The sequence below is a fragment of the Homalodisca vitripennis genome, chromosome 4 (genome assembly GCF_021130785.1).
Source record: "Homalodisca vitripennis isolate AUS2020 chromosome 4, UT_GWSS_2.1, whole genome shotgun sequence".
NCBI classification, from domain to species: Eukaryota; Metazoa; Arthropoda; class Insecta; order Hemiptera; family Cicadellidae; genus Homalodisca; species Homalodisca vitripennis.
The window spans coordinates 106,166,641-106,188,342 of NC_060210.1; the positions used below are offsets into that span (position 1 = coordinate 106,166,641).

Here is a 21,702-nt window from a genome sequence, read left to right on the forward strand (position 1 = left end):
AACTAACGTAAACATTTTAAAAACTTCTTGTATTAATGAAGGCAAAATCAATAAAGATTATTTTTACATTGTTTTTCAATACAATCTGTTTGATCAATAAACAATCAAGGTAATACAAGGTAATAACTATGTTGAAAAAATTAATACTTCATAAGTTTATTTCAATAAAGAAACTATGAGCATTTTTTCCAAATTGTTTAACTCATTGAGCATAACTGTGATTAAAGAACCACAATTTCTACTTGATAGGTTGGAAAATTGTGAAGAAATTTACAAAGAACTACGCATCATCAAAGAATGTACATAAAAGTCATACTACGAAGTATATTTTGTAACAAACCTATATATTTACAATTTAATCTGGAGTTTAAACTGTATTTATATTAGTAAGTAATTTTGGTCATCACATACAAAACCTATAACTTTTGCTTAGAGATAGCACTTTTCTGCTTAACCAACCCAACTTTCAAGTTAATATGTTTCATAATTTGGAACATATCGGAGGAGGGACAGATATATATTCACACAGTAATCCTATTTACTTGAAAACTCTCTTAAATATTTAAATGAAACATTAATGTTGACTTAACCCTTAGCGAGCCACAAATAAATAACCAAAACTACTCCTAGAGCCATACACCTTAAAAATAAAAAAATTGCCACATACCAAAACCAATTTTTTTTATAATTCTTAAAACATAAGAGGTAAGAAAAAATGACAAAATATTTTTTTTTACTCTTTATTGTTAATTTACAGCCGAAAAATGGTAAAATCATAATTTCACTAAAAAAATTTAATTTTGGCATTCTATGTGTTCATATATAAAATTAACAATAGTTGAACACAATTTTTGTAATATTTTACAAAAAACAAGCATATAGTAATTTTTATTTAGAGAAAATATAAAGAATATAGTAAAAATGTATATATACAAATTAAATAAAAGCAATGAAACTACAACAAATTTCAATTTTCCAAGTATAAAATAAAGAACACACTACATTTTACAATATTATAACATGAGAAAACTTATAAATGACACTTATTGAAAATGAGCTACATATATGTGATCCTTAGGCGTAGGTTTGTTGTGTGTGTGATACAGCTCAAAACACAGGTCAGGATGCAAGACAGGCTTCGACGCGCACGTCTCGATAAAGCCCTACATCACGATAATAATACATAAACTACACTGTACATTGATTAAAAATATTGATTAACATCAAAATTGAAAAGATAAATACGCGGATCAAAAATAGAAGGGCGAATAAACATCTACATCACGGAAGGCTACAGGCAGACTGAGTGCGCGTCAATAGACGTCGTTGGCTCTGAGGGAGACTATGAACATCCGGCCGCCGCCCGCCATTTTGTCGCTCGAAAAAGAGTCGTGACCTTCAAAATAGACACAAACGGTTGTCCCTTGTTTAAATAAACCTTGTTTAACAGTTTTTACTAATTTTGTTACCCAGAAATGCTTTTAAATAATATATTTTAAAAAAATTGATTTTGCGTCAGTGGACGTCATTGGCTTTTAGCGCTAGTTTAGGCATGACGTCTAGTAACGTCATTGACTCGGAAAGGGTTAAGTTTGTTTGAAAGTTATAGTGTTATGAGTGATATAGGCAGGCAAATGTTATTCCTTCAAAGAATAGTTATCAGTAAATTACCAAATGAAGATAAAGTTTCAATTGAAGTAGCGACATTGTTGAAAGCTTCTAATGGCGAAATATCCAACTGAATGATTCTAAAGTCCTTGCATTTCAAAATAACACTGCCTCCAGTTGGTCCATTCAACTTTCTCTCTACAGCATCCACATTGATTGTCAGCATCTGGAAAAGGTTTCTCAATATTTAATAGACAATAGACAATAGACAAATCTCTTTATTTACATGATCGTAAAGAACAGTATAGCGTCAAATATTTAAAACAGTCATAACTCAGAAATAAACTTTAGAAGAGATAAGTAGTGCAATTTTGGAAAAGTTCATCTGAGATGTGCACTCCTTGCTCTCTCAATAAATTCCTCCAGGCTGTAGATGGTTTCGGAGATGAGCCAGCTACGTAGTCTCTGCTTTAAGGAAATGTGATTCCCCTTCTTGATTTCAGGTGGTAGTAAATTGTACAGCCTTGCACCAGCCTAGGACGGTTTCATGGCGAAAAGGCTCATTCTGTGTGCTGGAAGGGCAAAATCATCCGCAAATCTGGTGTTGTGGTTGTGAGCATTGGCGTTCCTGGGCAACCCAAGGCTACTGGCATACAGGATGACTTCCATTATCTATAAAGATGTCACAGTTTAAATTCCCAATTGCTTAAAAGCAATCCTGCAGCTCTCACGATATTGAAGACTGGCCATGAACCTAACTGCCTTCTTCTGGAGTACCAGCACCCGCTGGAGGTTACTGGCAGAGGAGGCACCCCAAAGAATGATCCCATACCTAATGTGGGTCTCAAATAAAGCAAAATGGGCAGTTTTAATCGCTGGACTGGTGCAGGTCGCTTTGACTCTTTTCAGAGCAAATAGAGAGGAACTCAGCTTCTGGCATAAAGAGTCGATTTGGCTACGCCATGAGAGCCGGTCATCCAAGATTAAACCCAGGTGTTTAATGGATGTTACAGATTGTAAGTAGGGTAGGTCATATACATCATTCTTATGTCGCCCTACTGACAGTTGTTTTGTTTTGTCTTCATTAAGTACAAGGTCGTTGTTAATACAATATTCATGTGCCATATTCATCGCAATGTAGGTTGATATCTCCAATGCTTCAACTGATCTGTTGTTAGTGATCAGGACGGTGTCATCAGCATACATGATAGGGAGGCAGAAGGCCTCCAAGTATCTAGTAAGGTCTTCAGTATAGAGCACAAACAGCACTGGACCCAGTACCGAACCTTGAGGAACACCCCTATTTACTCTCAGGGGAGATGATCTGGCTGTTTTTGTTTGTCCATTTTTGAGCTGCTTCAGCTCTACTATTTGCTTGCGGTCGTGAAGGTAATCTCCAAACATGTTCAAGGCTGTGTCTGTTATTCCCAGTGATCTCAGTTTTTCTACTGTTAGGCCATGGTCGAGGCAGTCAAAGGCCTTGCTAAGATCTAGGAATACGTTGACCACAGTATTTCCAGCTTCCAAACTGTCAATAATGCACTCAACCAGATCCACCAGGGCAGTCGTTGTTGACCTTCCAGAAATGAAACCATGTTGGTTTTTGGGAATAAGAGAATTTTGCTGTAGGTGGTTTAGTAGTCTGGATAACACGACTTTCTCGATAATTTTGGATACCACCGGGACAAGTGATATTGGCCTATAGTTTTGTAATTCCTTTTTACTTCCCTTTTTGTGAAGAGGGTGCACTTTTGAAATTTTTAATTTTGATGGAAAAACACCTTGGGCTAGGGATTTATTTATTATGTTTGTTAGTGGCAAGCAGACTTCTTCTTTACAGATCTATAAATGAAGTTGACTTTCCTGATCAAGTGAATAGTCTACAAACCACCCATTCACAATATCCTGAGTATAAATACAAGGGCTATTCATAAAGTAAGGAACCTTTTGGAATAAAAAAAAAAACTAAGTAGAAGAAAAACATTATATTATATGAAAGTGTAAGAGGGACTAAAATACTACTTTTCTAAATAATCACCATATAAATTCAGGCACTTACCATAGCGGTGGACAAGCTTTGAAATTCCGGTGTCATTCTCAGTCATTTACTGACACGTACCTGGAGTTCCTCATCGTTGTCAAAACGCTGTTTTACAAGTTAGGTCTTCATTTTCAGGAACAAGTGAAAATCACTTGGAGCAAGATAAGAAATGTATGGTGTATGAGGAAAAACATCCCAGTTGAACAAGTTCAGGAGTTCTTGCACACAGTGAGGTCAGACATTGTCAAGCAAAAGAATTAGAAGACAATTTTCCTTAGCACTTGTTTTGGAAAGCTCTCCTAAGGGTTTGCAATGTTTGGCAGTACCATTCAAGAGATTATTGTTGCATCATGCTCAAGAAAATCAATAAGAAGAACACCTTGTCTGTCCCAGAACACTGTTGCTGTGATCTTCCTTGCTGACAAATTTGCAGACATTTCCTTGGTTTTTTAGGGAAACTTGTGTGCCCCCACTACACAGAGTGTAATTTTGTCCCACAATTCACATGTTTCACACTTCCTTACTTTCTGAATAGCCCACATTGATTGGCAAGGAGAATTACTAATAAATTGTAATCCTAATAAACGTCAAGGTGATCACAATAAATAGTTTGAGTCACATACACTATTATTTAGGGCATACAAGAAAATTAGGGTGATTAATTAAATATTTTAAAAAGTCAACATAGCTCTTATTGCTTGGAAAATCTAAAAAAAAAATTGTGACACCCATTATGTATTTAATGTTCACTAGAACCACTAATATCATCATGGTAAATGGAAATGAACTATATCTCAATATTCTACTCTGCCTCAACGATCAAACACAGTTAACATGCTGCATCATTTGTTCATGTATTAGAAAAAAATCACCTTTACTAAACTCCATCAGAAAATAAAAAAACTCACAATGTTTTTAATCAGAAATTATCACAAGACATTTCTCAAATGTAATTGATTTGAGTGATCATAACACGCAATGTTAGGAGCTTGGTTTACTGAATGTTTTAAGATTTTGACATAAGTGAATCAATAATGGATTGCAATAAATTTGAAAGGTATATGCATTAATTATTTTTAAAGCCAAATGGCTATTATGAACATAATAGGCTTACTCATTATTAACAAAAACTAGAGAAATAAGCTCCAGATTTAACATACACACTGACTTAAATTAGTTGTTATTAAGTTTTTTTTAATACACATTGATATAGGTAGGGAAATGTTATTCCTTCAAATAGTAATCATTAAAAATTATATACATTTTTAAAATTACTATAAGAAATCAGGAACTCTTTATTACAATATCTTTGAGAAATGTATAGTGTCAAGTCAGCACTCTAAACTACATTAATTATCATTTATCAGTGGAAGTATTTGAGAACAAATATAATTCTATTACTAAAGTCACACAAAATGGAATTTACTCTTCTGGATGTTTATTTTAAATAAAACATTTTAAATTAGAAATTATTCAGATATTTGCAAACACACATGTTATATTTATCATTCACCTCAAACATATATTTCCTTCTAATTCTATTTACCCATCTTTAGATAATTTTAGCACAGCAATTTAACAATATTGATTAAAATAATGATCAGTTAACTCTCAATATATTGTAAAGGTATTCTTCATTTGAATGGTTCAAGTTAACAAGTTTCTCCAAAAAAATACAACAATGAGCAAATACATACAGAAACCACAGTTGTTACACTGTTGGCTATGATTCATATATCAATTGTGTAGGAGTATGCCACACCATGTGTCACGTAACTGGCTTCACTAAGGTTTCACGCAAATTTTTCAATTTATAGCTCACTTTATTCTCAAGATGTCCTGTGGACATATAACATACAAAAAAGAAATTTTTACATCCCCCACCAGACAAAAGAGAAATTGTGTCAGCCTACTGATTGATAGGCTTCAATAACTATCAGCCAAATTTCATTCTTGAACATGCACCATCATAGAACTCATTCTTGACCATCTAGAAATGAAGTTTTGTTCAAAATTTAAAGTCTACAGATAAAACTTTTTTAAAGATATATTCTCACATATATATTCACATTTTTGTTTATTCAGTTAGGTTTAATAGAAGTGTTTAAATAATAAAAGTTCCGGTGAGCTAGAGAGGGTACTACACAATACAAGAGTGCAATGAAATACTGTCACAGATTTTAACACTTAACAGCAAATCTGTAACTTTTTAAGTGTTGTAAACATAATTTAGATTAAGTATTAAAATATAAAAATATTTTGAAGTTGTTAACTAACAGTATAACACATTCAAAGCCGATTCAACGTTCAGTTATTGGGGACAAGCAACTATGAAAATGTTGACATTATTAGAGTTGTTACGTAACTTACCATAAGTTCATCATTGTGTTCCGTCCGAGAAGACAGGAGAATATAGTGGCCAGTTAAACATAAGGTTCCCTCTATCTTTTTGCCAAATGAACCATGCATGACAACATTGTCCAAATTTGGCGTTGGAATATCTTCAATAAACTCCATAAGTCAATTTTTTTAATCTGAAAAATAATATAATTTACCACGTGAATAAAACTTTGAAAGATTGTGTTGAAGTTAATGTCAGTAAAATTAATAATTTAGTTAATTTATGGTGTTTTTTCTTAGTTCTCAAAATGGAAATGAAGAATCTTAAATATTATACGAAAGATTAAAAAATAGAAATATAAAAATGTAATTAAAGTTATAATTAACTATGATTCAGTCAGGTATTACCATACTTGGTTTTAAATACTTAAATCTCCTCTTCCCTTAGAGGAACACAAGACTAGACGTATATAATGTTTAATAAATGTAGATATACTGTAAACTCAATTCTCTGGTTCAGCCAATGTGAATTCACAATTCCTTTACCTGCTAAATAACAGGTTCCTTGTGAACTATAATTGTGATATTGTCTTTCATAAATTGTTATACAATTCTGTAAATGTACACATTAAAATGTGTTGATAAAAAAAATTGTTTTGTGCAATCATCATAATTTTATTTACCCTACATTTGTAAATAAATTAACCTTATTTTTGCTCCATTCATTTTGCTTCTGTGGTATGAATGGGCCATAAAGATTCTAAAATACAATAAAGAATAGGAGTTTGGTACTGATAAAATATAGCCTAGTTTTCAATTTTAATATGTTACATACAAGTGTTCATTTGTAAGCTTCAAAATTGTACCTTAACCTAAATAAATGGAGAATTGTACTTAGATTTTCTAGAAAACACTATTGACCCTCTTATTATGGAAACACTTGAAAACCATAACAATAAAGTAGGCCAGTTAAATTTAGATGCGGATGTGTTTTATTTTCAACAAGATGGAATTATGCTCTTCCTGTGCGACAATGGCTAGATACACACTACCCGGATCACTGGATCGATAGAAGAGGATAAATTGAGTGGCCGGCAAGGTCTCCAGAGACTTAAGACTTTTTTTTGTGAGGACGCTTGAAATCAGTAGTTTTAAAACACATCACACTGGTGTCCAAGACTTGAAAAACAGGATCACTGCTGAGTGCAGACGCTTAACCAGAGAAACTTTTAGAAAGGTTAGGCAAGAATTTGAAAATAAGTTATTTTTATGCTTGAACAACAATGGCTACCAATTTGAACATTTGATTTGAAATTTACAAAGGATTTACAATAGTATTAAGTGAGTAATTTTGTTGTTATTAGCAGTAGTACAGTAGTCTGTAGACTAATAATTGTTGTGTAAGAAATTACATTATTGACTGCTGACACCAAACGACTTGACCAATTTCAATTTTTTGTACCATAATACAGAATTTTATATGAGCTTCAATTTGAGATATCATAAGGTATTAGTTGCCATTTCAAAATTTTTACTTTGGGTTCGGGGGGCATGGGGGTGAGCACCCCCATTTTGAAAATAATGTCCCCCAATTAGTACTATACACTCCTGTTTACAGAATTTTGGTTGAATTTGCTCTGATTTTGAATTTCATTTGTACTTCTGTTCAGCTTACAGTTGATGACATACTTAATGACTTCTGATATGAAAAACCATGATTGGAACTTTGGCATTACTACAGCTCACACGATTCTAAAGGCCGACCGATGTCATGGCTGATTACTTGTCTAGAAAATACCTATCCATTGGGGATTTAGGAGTGAACATAAAATTACAGATGCCCCGCACTGGTTTGGTCATTGTTGAAATGTGATTTAATGAATTCGAGAGTTTCTAAAACTGGTACATTTGTGAATAGACTTTCAATGACAAAAAGCTTTGTCAGCTAACTAACCAGGCATTTAGACTTCTCTGTAAAACCCCTAGAGTCTTTGATATGAGAGTCAGCTTTTCCTACCAGTGGTGTTAACATGTCCAAAAGGACTTGGACAATTCCCTGCAAGGTGAATCACAAGAATTAATAATTATAGGCCGGAGAGGGATGCTTGGTTTGTCAATTTCTGGAAGTTGGGGGATATTTGAATGGCGATAAGTTAATTTAGATCTTAATTTACCTGAAAATGTGCTTTGTGTTTTATAAAGGTGTTCACTATTTTATGTTCAAAGGAGCCAGTATTTAAAGTTTCCGTAATCTCTCTTTACATGTTTCTGAGTCAATTACAACAGTAACTTTTGAGTGTTCATTACATAAAATGATTGTTGTAACGCACAGGGCTTGTTTAATAAATTAAGAGCACATACTTAAAATGTTTGTAATATATTACAAAAAGCAGTTTTCAACACATTTAACATAAAACTTTTGCAATTCAATTGAAGAAGTTAATATTATTAATTTATTAATGGTTTTATCAATAAATGCTACATTATCAAATAAATTCAATGTAATTATAATTAAAAATAGTTTAAAACATTCACTGTGGCTCTATACAAGATGAGACCAAGAACTTGAGTATGTGCTCCACAAGGCATCTCCCACAGTCTATGTGTTAATTATTGTTCTTCATGGTCCCTCCAAGCAAATAACTCATGTATGATGAAGAAAACCTTGTTTTGCAGCCATTTCCTTAACATCTTTAAGGTGAAAACCTTTCTCTATTTCAATTAATCTGGTAGGTTGTTATGCATCTTTACTACTGCATATATAATAGTTTTCTTCTGAACATGGCTGTTCTGTGGATGAGCAGTACACAGTTTCCTGCATGTCTGATGTATTGTTTCAGAGGATCTTTAGTCACACAACGTAGGACAGTTTCCAGGATGAACATTGAAGGAACTGCCAGAATGCTCAGATTATTTATTAATATGTCCCTGCAGTCTAGGCCCTACACCTCCCATACTCTTTTACCCTTTTTTGAGTTCTCAAGATGGGCACAGTTTGTCTTATGACTTTTGGCATACAGAGCTTTTTTATGTTTCTTTTTCAGATCCAGTTATGCTCATTGATTTTTGTGAGGGTTAAATATTTTTTGTTTTGCATTAACTATTTGGTACTTTTTAGTAGCTGTCCAAAAACCAAAGATTTACCTAACTTTTTAAACCTCTATTAGAAAAAATATATTTCCTGCTGTCTCAGAAACTCCACAGAATTCTGACTATTCTATTAACAGTTCAGGGCTGCAGTATAATAAGCAGCTACAACAATCAAGTCATCTATATTTCTGATTATCTAAACTACTAAACAATACAAAACCAAAATTTAAAACAAATATACATTCTAGTTATTTCCAATTATAGTATGTTTATAGTTCAACTATGTTCTTAAATTACGGAGAGTTATAATTTAATGATTAATTAAAACTTAATTAGCAGTGTAAAATTGACTTACTACTTACTTTTATGAAGATAAACCTAATGTGTCTGAAAGCTTGTGACTCAAATAATGTATGTTCATTGCTGTTGTACTTGCCTACATTATTGAAATAGCTTACCACACAAATGATTTTACTTTGTTTTAATTAATTTTAAAATGAAATAAAATTAAAATATTGTTATTTCAATACATTATAAAAAGGAGTAAATCACTTTAATATCAACATTAATCAGAAAGTTTTTGCATTCAATCTGTAACTTGGTTCAATTATTCAATAGTCTTAGTGACTGCTTATTTATTTATTTATATACGGTATAAACCATTTTACAACAAATGTTAAATCCGATTCAACAAGAAATAAAATATCTTATAATACAGTATAACAAACAATAATATATTTAAAGATAACAAGCAATAAATAAATAACAACAACTATATGAACAATTAGAAAAATATGGCAATAATCATAGCAACGATGTATGTGTGTGTGTGTGTGTGGGGGGGGGGTGCGAAGGGGGCGTGAGGTGTGTGTGTGCGTATATATGTATGTGTGTATAATAAATCTAACTTTCAATAGAATATGAAGTTTCAACAAGCAATAAAGTATCTTATATTATAACAAGCAATAAATACATTTATAATATTTAACAAGCAATAAACAATAAGATAACAAGCAATTATAAAACCTCTGATTACATTACAATCAGGATGCCAGAATGTGTAGAGAAGAATCACTCATGCACTCAACTTTTGTCATCACACTCACATGTGACCCTCTAAAGGCGTCACCAATCACTCATCACTTATTGTACTATAACTCATTTCTTGAATATTATTTCAGTTAACATAAAGCCAACTTGTACCAAAATAAAATAAATCTTATAATATAATAAGTCTATCTTGTAATAGGCCTAGGGTAACTATGTAAAAGATGAATGAAATGAAGGATTGCCTTAATATTGTGAGTGTTTATGAAAAATATTCAAAAAAAGGCAAGCTTATTCTTTGAGAGTTTCATAGTAAAACCTCAGTAATCAGTAAATTCCACATTTGTACAAGTTCCATTGAAACTGATGTATAATACACATACTTACAGTACTTGTCTAGGGCAGAGTAGGATAAGTGGTCCTGTTTTTATATTACTATATATAATCAATACTTCTTACATCAAATAACAGAACTTTCAATGTATAAAACACTAAATGGAAGCCATTAGTTTAAATTAAAAGAATTAATTACATATTATTATATACAATGACATTCTATCATAAATAATACAAACGAATCATTAAACAATACTGACAGGTAATAGAAAAAATATCATTTAAAGAATATAAAAAGAACATAATAACAAAACAAACATTTTGAGACCAATGCAGTTAATCAACTTATGATGCTATTTTGTTTAGTTTTCTAAAGTTAAGTATCATATTAGTTTATTTGAAGTCACTCTGAATAAAATATGTTTAGAATCTGAACATGTGTTTAGAGTTGTTAAAGAGATTTACTCTCGGTTATTATTGTTCAAACACGTCACCAACACATGCCTGTTGCAATATGATCACACATCAACTTAAAAATCAATCAATTGACAACAGAATGAAGATCGCTGATTTTACCCATAATCAGAATATAAGGGGTAAAGGTAAAAAGGATGCTCCACCTCTACGCACTCCCTAAACAAAATCTGTTCTTGCAGCAGTTTGCCTAGGGAGCGTGTAACAAAATGTTAATCTGTATTAGTTGATTAAGATGAGTGTAATTAAGCAATAGCCTAATGAAGGTACTGATATAGAAAACCAGGTATTAAAATTTTTACTACTTATTTACATGATTTTCTAAAAACAAAGTTTTAGTCACCTTCAGTGACTACCTGTGTCTGTAATGTTATTAATAAGTTAGGCCTAGTAAGACAATATTAATTTCATTTTGTTCTAGGTAATAACATATTACAGTCTGACATTGTTATAACCAGTTCATATAGCAGAATACAGATTTTTGTAGTTAGCCTATTTGATTTGAATTAACTAACAGCAAAATATAAATGTAAAACGAAAATAAAACACTAACCAATAATAATGAGATTGCAATACTTTACTTGAACGGATTACTTAAAATATAATGTAGTATTATTCCGTAAATGTAACAAACAATCAAACATATGCTGTTATTTATTATTGTTTACACCCTGTCAATCCGATTCATTTTGTTCAACTATTTTTCATTTGAAGCTCTAACCAGAGCTGCCACACTCAACTTAAAAACATACTCACACTTGAAAGCCAAACTACTCACAATTAAATTACATTATGGTTACAAATTCCATATCCTTGATTTAAGGAGAGTGGAACAATAAGATAGACAAAAAAGATGTTACTATTTTCATAAACTATTATAAATTATTTTATTACTTTAATTGTAGTTCATTAAGTTCAAATATATTGACAAACAGTTCTTTTCTTACATATTTTGTAGTGTCGTCTGTAGACAACACTACAATTTTCAAAGCATCTGGAAAAATACCTTGAGTAAGATACTTTTTTATTACTGCTGATAGGTTTGCTGCTTCGTGGATCACCTCTTACAAAACAACGCAAGGAATATCATAGATAACCGGACTTCTGGAGTTCTTCAAGCTTTTAATATTTTTTATAATATCTAGTGGCCACATCTCTAACCAGTAGTCTAATATAGGCTTAGGCCTATTCGCAATGAACAGAGAGTTAAAGTCCATCGGAAAGTTTGTCACTATTTCTTCAACAGCCTCTATGAAGAAATTGTTTACGTTGTCGGGACTTTCTGAGCAAGAAACACATGACCTTTTAGGCCGGTGTAAGTTTATAATATCACAGGTAGATATACACATGTTGGAGGATGACCTGATGGTGTGAACGATGAAGGCCATTTAGCTTCTGTTACTTTCAGTGTGTACTGTTTATTTGTTTTACAATATAATGCATAGTGCTCATCACAGTTATTTGGTGAGACTGCTGATTTGAAATGGTTATTTAGAAGAATTACTAAGTCTTTAAGCCTACGTAAATCTGCCGTATACCAAGATTTATCTTTAAACTATCGTTTAGTTCCGGTTTCTAGATTTTTCTTAGAAAGTTGTAACGGAAAAAGTATGTCAAAATTGTAATGAAAGATTTGAAGACATCTGTCAAGGCAGTGTTTTGGTAAATAGTGGTCACTCGCTTTAATTGAGTAATTTACGCTCTTTTGAGCTTTCCTTAGTAAAGGCAGCTAGCCATCCTTGATGACGCGCCTTGAAAAACTATATTTGTCATGCTATGAGACTTTTTTGGGTTTATCGTTTCCCAAGGTCGAATTTATTGTCACAGAAACTGTGCTATGGTCCGGAATCATATGTTCAATGACCTTCACCTAGTAATTCCTAGAGTCAAAATTTGTACCCACGGAATCTAGACACGCAGTGCCTCTTATAGGTAGTCTGTTTAAGATGTATTATAGGCCATGATTAATGAGCATGTTAGTAAAAATGTTCTCTTCTCATGGTTGTTCTTCCAGATCTATATTAAAGCGACCATAGATCGTACGATTTTTCTGTTTTAGAGACAGAAAAGTATAACATCTGCCCAGAAGTTGGATAAACTCAACAAAATCATCATCTGAAGAGTGGTATATCGACATGACGATCATTAAAGAGTCCAAGAGCACAATAGCTGTAATTTCTAAAGTTAGTTCTTTATAAAGCTTTACAAGGCTATTTTTTATATCTACATAAACATGCCATTTTTTTTAAATAAACTGCAAGTCCCCATTATATTACATTGAGAGTTTGCGTGCATCTGAATAAAAAACCCATAACCTTGTCTGTATTTCAAAAATAGATTCCTAGCTTGAAAATCTCATTTATTCCTTTGTTATCAAGTTTTTCAACACTAAAGCTAATGTTAGGAAAGGATTTACTTACAAAAGTTCGAACATCATCTTCACTCGTTCCCATAGTGACTCTGCCTAGATGAAACTAAACCTTCTTAACACCGGGAAAGTTCGATGAGTCATCAACTATATTAATTAGAACATAGTGTTTCTTTTTGTATTTTGATGACTCTGGCCTACCCAATTTTTGCTTAGGCCTAGATTAGCCTTGTCAAGTCCGTTCGTCAGCTTACTGTCCGAATATCTTATTTCTATTAGTAAGTTGCCTTTATCGCCTGGTAAATTTTGACAGTGTCTGGACAGAAGTATTACATGGAAATTCCACATTTGGACGAAGAGACAGCAACTAAATTTAAAAACAAATAAAATGAATTGGCTACTCGGATTTAAATCAAAACTCAGTTTGGAGAACAAGTTAATATTATATAAAACTATCACAAAATCTGTATGGACATAAGGTGTGCAGTTATGGAGCACAGAAAAAATTTAAATTGAGATACTTCAACTGTATCAATTAAAATTGTCAAGAAACATTGAAAAGTGCCTCTTATAGGTAGTCTGTTTAAGATGTATTATAGGCCATGATTAATGAGCATGTTTGTAAAAATGTTCTCTTCTCATGGTTGTATTCAATAAAACGTAACATCAAGATTTTAACACCCCAACAGCCAAAGAAGAAATGATCAAATTCAGTTGTAATATTATCCTTCAAGATAAGAAGATCATCCAAACTACCTTGCGGTTAATCTCCTTGATAAATTATTCTAACAATGTGTAAGGATTCCACCAATCTGATATCCTGGAACTACCTTTTAGTTTCTTGAATTAATTACGTTAGTATTAACAATGGTTAACATCTAACTAAATTGTAATTGTTAATGTTCTATCTGTATATAATATTTACTTATTGTTCTTCTCAAATTGAACATATTGTAAATAAATACAAATAGAAAACAATAACCCAACCTCAAACAAGTCAGTGTTCTGTTCACCCGAAGGCTGTCATGAAGTTATCAAAGTCTAATAAGTAAACCAGAAAAAAACAGCACATGTGTAAACATAACCTTTAAATTGAATAGCGCTTTGTAGTTTGTGTAATGTGTTTGCCTGATTTACGTTACAATATAAAAGTAAGAAAATAACTATTAATTTATTACATTTAGTTTGATAATATTGTTTCAGTGTAACGAATTATTATCTTTAAATAACAATGATACAATTATTGAATGCAATAATACTGAAATGGGAGAATTTGGACCCAAATGAACGATGTGTTTATTTATTTAGACCTCTGAAATATTTTGTTTTTATTAGGTTAACGTGCCAGCGTTACAAAAACTTTAAATGTAACGTAGGCCTAAATTGCGTGGATTTAATAAAACAATTCAAACGTTACATTAGATAGAATACCATTAGAGTACCAAGCTGTGGTATTCTTCTTATTTTTATTAGTGACTGTTATTCAACTACAAACTACAAACTACAGTTGAATACTTTTACTCAACTTGGGTAACATTATTTTCTATTGAGTCAAGGTGACTCCTATACTGTCTTCTATTTACTATCTCAAATGGAAGGGACCACAAAATCTCACGACTTGGTGCAAACTTGTCTGACCCGCACTGAAGTCATCCGACTCTCCGAAGTCCAAACTAATTATAGTCATTCTGTTTACAAGTAATAAATTTTGTTTTTTTTTAAGTTATGTGTAACTTAATCACTTGTATTTTATATTACCGTATGTATTTTGTTGTGTGTATACATGTAGTAACAAGGTGTGTTGTATGTATTTTATACAAATTACATACAAGGGTGAAACAGAAGTACTTTTTCATTATATCCAAACTCCCACATTGTCTAATAAAGTACTAACTCAAATAAATTGTTCTAACAAATTAAATAGAAAAATAAAGTAATAGAGAATTATTGCAAGTCAATTTCGTCTTTACTCATATTCATCCATGCAGGTCAGTGAATTTGCAGGAGTAGAATTAATTCGAGTCGGCTGGAGGTAAGTGAATGCGAGTTGGCTGAGCTTAAATGCCATGAACAAGTAGGCTGACTCGTGTCAGGAGTCAACTAGTTAAGGTATCCGAAAACGAGTTACTCGAGTTGAAAAAGTATTCTACTCGGCACATAATTTTTTATTATACTACTTTAAAAATAAGAGGTCACTTGCTCCTTTAAAAAAATGTTATTTACCCCCAAATTATCCCATTTTTGGAGGAGGTGTGAAAAAAATGCTCTCAGGGAAAGAAACTCAGGTGGTCATTTAAAAATGCCTCTATGTAAATCACTCCGTCTCTATTCATAAGAAAGTTAATAGGGAGGGGAAGGGTTTGCATTTAAGACACACTGTATAGTTTTCTTCAGGAGGATGAGCCAAATACATTAGTTACATCAACACTTTCATCGTAAACTCCTGTCATTATCCTCACTGATACCAATATTGCTTTTCAATTACACTATCAATAAGGTCATATATTTTGTCGTCACATTTAATTCTAAGTAAATAATATATTAGACACCACACTGTGCCTCCAGCCAACGAACTGTTCGTTGGAATGCAAAACCTGGTGTCCTTGCTGATGTGGGGTGGCTGACGTGCATACGAACAAAAACAAACTTATTTAAAGCAGATAGTTTGTTACGGTTAGACAAATCAACTGTAAATATTATGGAATATGATTTGTTTAACTTAATAATAGGCCTAGTTATCAAGATTGTGGAATTTATGTCTGGTCTGCAGTACACATAGAGTCAGTAAGCCTGCGCTGTATCATTACCAGTGGGGATAGGCACCATCATAGTCCATACTGATGGCCAGAGGCATTACTATCTGCCCATTCAACCAAACTAACTTAGTTCCTTTGTTATTTGTATTTTTACCTAACTTAAATAAAAATTTATTGTTTGAGCTGGCCAGAACTTATAATGTATGTATAATGTTATAGTGTACCCTAAATGTCTGGCCTCCATAAAAATCAGAAAGTACCCAACTATGCTACACAAAAATAATACTTAACCTTGCTTTTTATGTGTTTTTAATAATATTATATAATATTGTGGTTATTGCATTATGTAGCCGACTGTATGCCTAACTTTCCAGGTACTGCACTAGAGTTGCAACACATTCAGGAGGCTATGAAAAATAATTGTAACTTTCAAGGTTGCTTAATTTGTAAGAAAACCTAAATTGACAGTTAAGTAAGTTTTTCCATTCTGCATTATACAGTTAATTGTAGTTATCTGATGAGTAGTCTGTGCAAAGTTCAACTATGAAGAAAAGTAGAGCTGTAGTTCATTATTGGGGCTCCAAAATATTTGATTTAATTATTGAAAGAACCATCAATAGGCCAATCTACTATTGAAACAAATAGAATTGATTTGATCATACTATCCAAAACAATTGATTTAAATTTTATGTTTGTTTACATTTTATTTTATAGTTGAATAAACTATTGAAGTTGGCTTATGAAAACAGTAACTAGATTAAATTACTGGTATAAGTGTAACGAGAATATTTAAAAAAAATGCTAAAAGTATTTTTTTGGTTTCAAGGGTAAGATATGGTTCAATAGGTAACAAAATGTGATGTACCTAAGGAGAACATAAAGGTGATTGTCGAAAGATGAAAGTATGCTATATGTTTGATATTTTATTCCTTTGATGACCCGATAAGGAACTGCAGCCAAGAATAGAAGAAAACTATGATTATGATGATGAAGTATCATTTAGTTTTGCTTTTAAATGGTCAAATTTGATTTACAATTTTGTAACTTTTCAGGTTCTGTCATGAGTTCCCAACGAGGTAATACTTCTCGAACAAGGCCTCAGAAACACCAGAATACAAGAGTGTTCAAGAACAATCTTCATGACAAAAGCAAAAAAACTCAAATGATCAATAAAATTACAGTGACTGACACTTGTGATAGATGCAAGGCAATTATCGAATGGAAAATTAAGTATAAAAAATATAAACAGCTTAAAAATGCTAAAACTTGTATTAAATGTTCAAATAAAACTGTCAAACAGTCATATCATACAATTTGTGGAGTCTGCGTTCAGAACTTAAAAGTATGTGCAAAGTGTGGAACTAAAGACTTTAGTAACAACTCTGCGCCCCTCCTACAAGTTGAAGATGAACGGTCAAACCAAGATTCTGAATTGAGTGATGAAGATTTAGGTAAGATAATATTTACTTACTTTAATAAAGCTAAATAATCATGGCATAATTAAACATATTCAACATTGATACTGCAGTAAACAAGTTTGTATTATTTTAAATATAATTGATTAGATAGTTAAACGGGAAACATACTTATATACATTACATTGAAAGCCATTAATCAGACATAGTATTCTTCTCTTATAATTGACCTACAATAAGTAAAAAAGATTGAGTTTGGAAAAGTCATCTAAAATTTCTTATATAAAACCAATAAATGAAACAAAAAATGCTGTATTTACAAATCTAAATATTGTGTAAAAAATTAATTTAAGTGGTTACATTAATGGTTTTATCTTATGAATTAACATTATATTAATGTATGTATTAACTGATATAAGTGGAATGTATAGTTTGTTTATTAAGTTTCAGTAACTTATGATTGGTTTACTTTCCAATCAGTACATTCAATACCCTCACTTATCTTGCAAATATCTTTTTTCTATAAGTAAAGATAAAGTAATTAATAATAATAATTAAAAAATTATTTATGTATTGCCATTGATGAAATGTGTGTTGAAACTGCAAGGTGACACAATCGATTTTGGGTTTGAGTAACATTTTTAGATATAATAATCACAATCCTTCAAGATACTGTTCCTGAAGACAGCAAAAGAATAAAAAATGGTTTGTGCCATTTCATGAGGAATTATAGATATTTGAAGTAGTCATTTTAGGTCTTTTTATAATCAGGCCCAACAGAAAATGTCTGATTATAAGGATTTCAGATTTCTACAGTAGATATATAATATATGGCTAATTTTTTCACTGTTTTAAAAATATTACAGAAAAATTATTAATTTTATATATTTTGGAATTAAAAATATGTTACTCATTCTGGGAGAATGATATCTAAAATTTGGATTTTTAACTGTAAAAATCGCATTCATATGGAATCTGTGTTGATTTTTAAAAAGATTGCCTTTGCACTTTTACTCTGCCTCCTGCCACGCTGGTCGTGGATGCAGGAGTGCATCTGCACTTTCCCCACAAACGGCAGTCCCCTTACCCGGCCTTACCCCTCCAGCCCCTCAATTAGTTCCTCTCTTCCTTCGCTCTGCACTTGATGTCTCCGTTTTCGGCTGTAACATAACCAATCAAATAGTTTTACAACAAGGCTAATCTCACTGTCTTTCTTATGTTACGCTGAGCACACTTATTTAATTACATTCTGAATGAAGATATATGTATATAATGTTATAATAATAAGTTTAAAATAACCAAACCATTCAAAACATTGTTAGATGTGAAATTACAGTAGATTGAATGAACTTAAACACTTGGCAACGAGGGTACTTTGGAAAATCTGGGCTCATCTGGTAACATGATAGGACCTCAATTTCTTGTTGGAATTTCTTGATGTGAATTCTCTAGCTTTAACACTGAAGATAGGTTCACATTGTGACAGTATCATCTGTTCTGTCTTAAGTAGATAGATAGTTTTTTCATGTTATGGGTCTCATCATGGAACTTGGGCATTTGAGGAAACATCTTCATAGAGTCTGCATTTCGGGGTAATCTGGTCTGTAGTTTATGTAATGAGCAGGAGGAAACTGCTGAACACCTGCTTTTTGACTTGTCGTAATAGAGTGTTAGAGTGACTGGTGAATTTCCAGGAAGGTGTGATTGAATGTTTTCTTTATTTGGAAATATGAAATGGGACTATTGAAATTGTAAAATGGCAAGCTTTATAGTATACACTTCTGGAGTGTGCCAAAAACCCCTAGAGGTTTCAGTACATGGCAGTAGGCTGCCTCTTAGAAGAAGAAGTCTTAGCCGAAATTACACTTATAAATGTGGAACTTTTATTATAGCGCAGTGTAATAAAAATGTTAAAGCTTCAAAAATTTATAATGTTTTGCTGCAATCCTATTTTGAGTTTTGTAGTACTCAACATGGTTGTCAAATACTAAATGTTCTGCCTAAGAGTTGAACTTAATATTAGTTATCACTCAATGATTTTTATACAATACCTATTGTATTATCACGTGATTCAATGATTTCGAGAGCTTCTGCAACTGGTACATTTGTGAATAGACTTTACATTCAACGTCAATACTTAATAGTTTGTCAGTTTCAGTCAACTTAAGGGATTTTGACCTCTCTACAAAATCCCTAGAATTTTTGATAAATGATACAGTTTTTCTGGCCAATGGCTTTAAAATATCCAAAATAGACAATTCCTGCAAGGTGAATCACGAGAACTGATTATAGGCTTGAGAAGGATAGTAGGACTTGTGAATTTTGGGAAGGCCATACATATGGGGGATTTTGGAATGGTGAGGAGTTAATTTATTAGAAAAATGTGCTGTGTGTTTTCTACTTTTGGTTCAAATGAATCGATTGGGTGTTTGTTTAAAACTGTATATTTGCCAGTATCTGAAGTTTCCGTTATCTTTTCTTTATACGTTACTGAGTCAAGTACAACAGTAGCGTTGCCTTTATCGGCTGGTAAGATTTTGTCAGTGTTGTCTTTCCCAAGGATCGACATAGCCTTTTTCTCCTCAATTGTCAAACTGGGCTTTGTGGGAGGAATTTTTCTGAGCAAAAGACTGGCTTTACAATGAAACTGGTCACCCTATTGCTCAGATAACTATGCAACAGCCAACTCGATTTCAGCTATGAAATCCTGTGCCTATATTGATTATTCGTTTTTATCAGTGAAATTAGAAATTGTGTGTTAAACCATGGGTAACAGCTTGTCAGATATAAAATAGTAAGTAGTCCAGTTAGAAGTTTAGAAATAGTGCGTCTTATATTAACCAAGTGTTGTTTTTTACAGATTGTGACAGTGATTCATCATGACCTAGAATGACACATGATACATTGACAAATTCTCATAGACAAGTAGGACTATATTTTTGAAAGTTATTGTTTATTATAAAGTGATAAAATTATTGTATCTAACAATAGTACAATTAATGTATTGTTAACTGGCAGCAGAGTGCTAATTGTTTCATTTTCAGAAATGTTTCAAAAGTTTAAATAAGCTTAAAGTTATTAATAATTATCCACTGAACGTTATTAAATAACATTTTACAGATATATTGTTAATTGTAGACATATTTAACAAAATATTTATGTTTACCCTGTTAAAATATTAATTATAAATTTTATAATGTATGTTCTTATTAATTAATAATACTAATGTACCATGTTGTCATATGTTCCATGTATATTCTAAGTAAATTTGAGAAAATAACATAGGGATTGATCTAAGAAGAAGTTTTGTGTATTAAATAAGAATCTTAAAATATTAAACTCATAAAGTTATTTCTGTAATCTAAAACCTCATTGTTTTGCCTTCTGTATAGTTTAATACAGTGCATTGTGTAAATCACATTCCCTTGTATTGATGAATTATGAAATGAGAATTAAAAACATAACACTACTAAAGTTTTGTTTATTTCCTTCCCCTTTTAAAATTAAAAACAATTACAATTAAGATGTGTCATTAAAATCTTATAAATCACAATCATAAAATTAGAAGATACATTATTTGCAAATTGTAATAAAATGATAAAATAAATGAAAAAAAAAAAAAAAAAAACAGTTTACTGTTACAGAATTATTAGGCCTCTTCGCTTAGAGATTTAAGTAAGTAGTTTATGTATGAACTTATGACTGAGAAACATATCACACAGGTGACAATGATTGCTTTAACAAATGTATTAGGGGAGACCGGGGCACTATTGGACTGGGGCACTATTGGACAATGAATGCCTTTTATAGCTAGAGGGAAATTTTTGTCTCCCTTCAATTTCCCATTTTGGTATGCCTGAGACGGTCACATTTCACTGTGGAAAGTTTGGTTATTGTGGCACATCTTCTTAGAAATTGAGTTCATATTTTATGTTTTTTACCCAAAATGAAGTGATTTTGCATATTCACAAACTTATCTCTTTCACAGTAAGTATTATCCTGAAACAATTGTGTCTATTATTTTGAAATTGTTAGTTTAACTGACTATGCAATGAATTCATTCATTTTGAGGTTATGTCACTTCCTTTCTGTAATCTTCAATTTTTATATCTTAATCCTACCTCGGGGCAGTTTTGGACAAAAGTATGGGGCACAATTGGACAAAACATTATTTTATGTTTTGTCATTGCTACATACTGTTTTTTTTGTTTTTCCAGGTTAAAGATG

At 31.9% G+C, this 21,702-nt stretch overlaps 2 protein-coding genes across 2 annotated transcripts in view; one reads left to right on the forward strand and one right to left on the reverse strand.

The window, feature by feature from the left end:
- LOC124359903 (myotubularin-related protein 9) overlaps positions 1–11,644 on the reverse strand; it is a 29,786-nt gene extending 18,142 nt beyond the window's left edge. The window contains 3 exon segments of the mRNA XM_046813034.1: positions 1,672–1,834; positions 6,020–6,183; positions 11,490–11,644. Coding sequence (XP_046668990.1) covers positions 1,672–1,834; positions 6,020–6,166 — 310 coding nt within the window. The 5' untranslated portion in view covers positions 6,167–6,183; positions 11,490–11,644.
- Positions 11,645–17,112: 5,468 nt separating this feature from the next.
- On the forward strand, positions 17,113–20,944 carry LOC124359904 (uncharacterized protein C9orf85 homolog). The gene is made up of 2 exons (XM_046813035.1): positions 17,113–17,511; positions 20,336–20,944. The coding sequence occupies exons 1-2, from the start codon at positions 17,121–17,123 to the stop codon at positions 20,356–20,358; spliced, it is 414 nt and encodes a 137-aa protein (XP_046668991.1). The 5' UTR covers positions 17,113–17,120; the 3' UTR covers positions 20,359–20,944.
- The last annotated feature ends 758 nt before the right edge of the window (positions 20,945–21,702 follow it).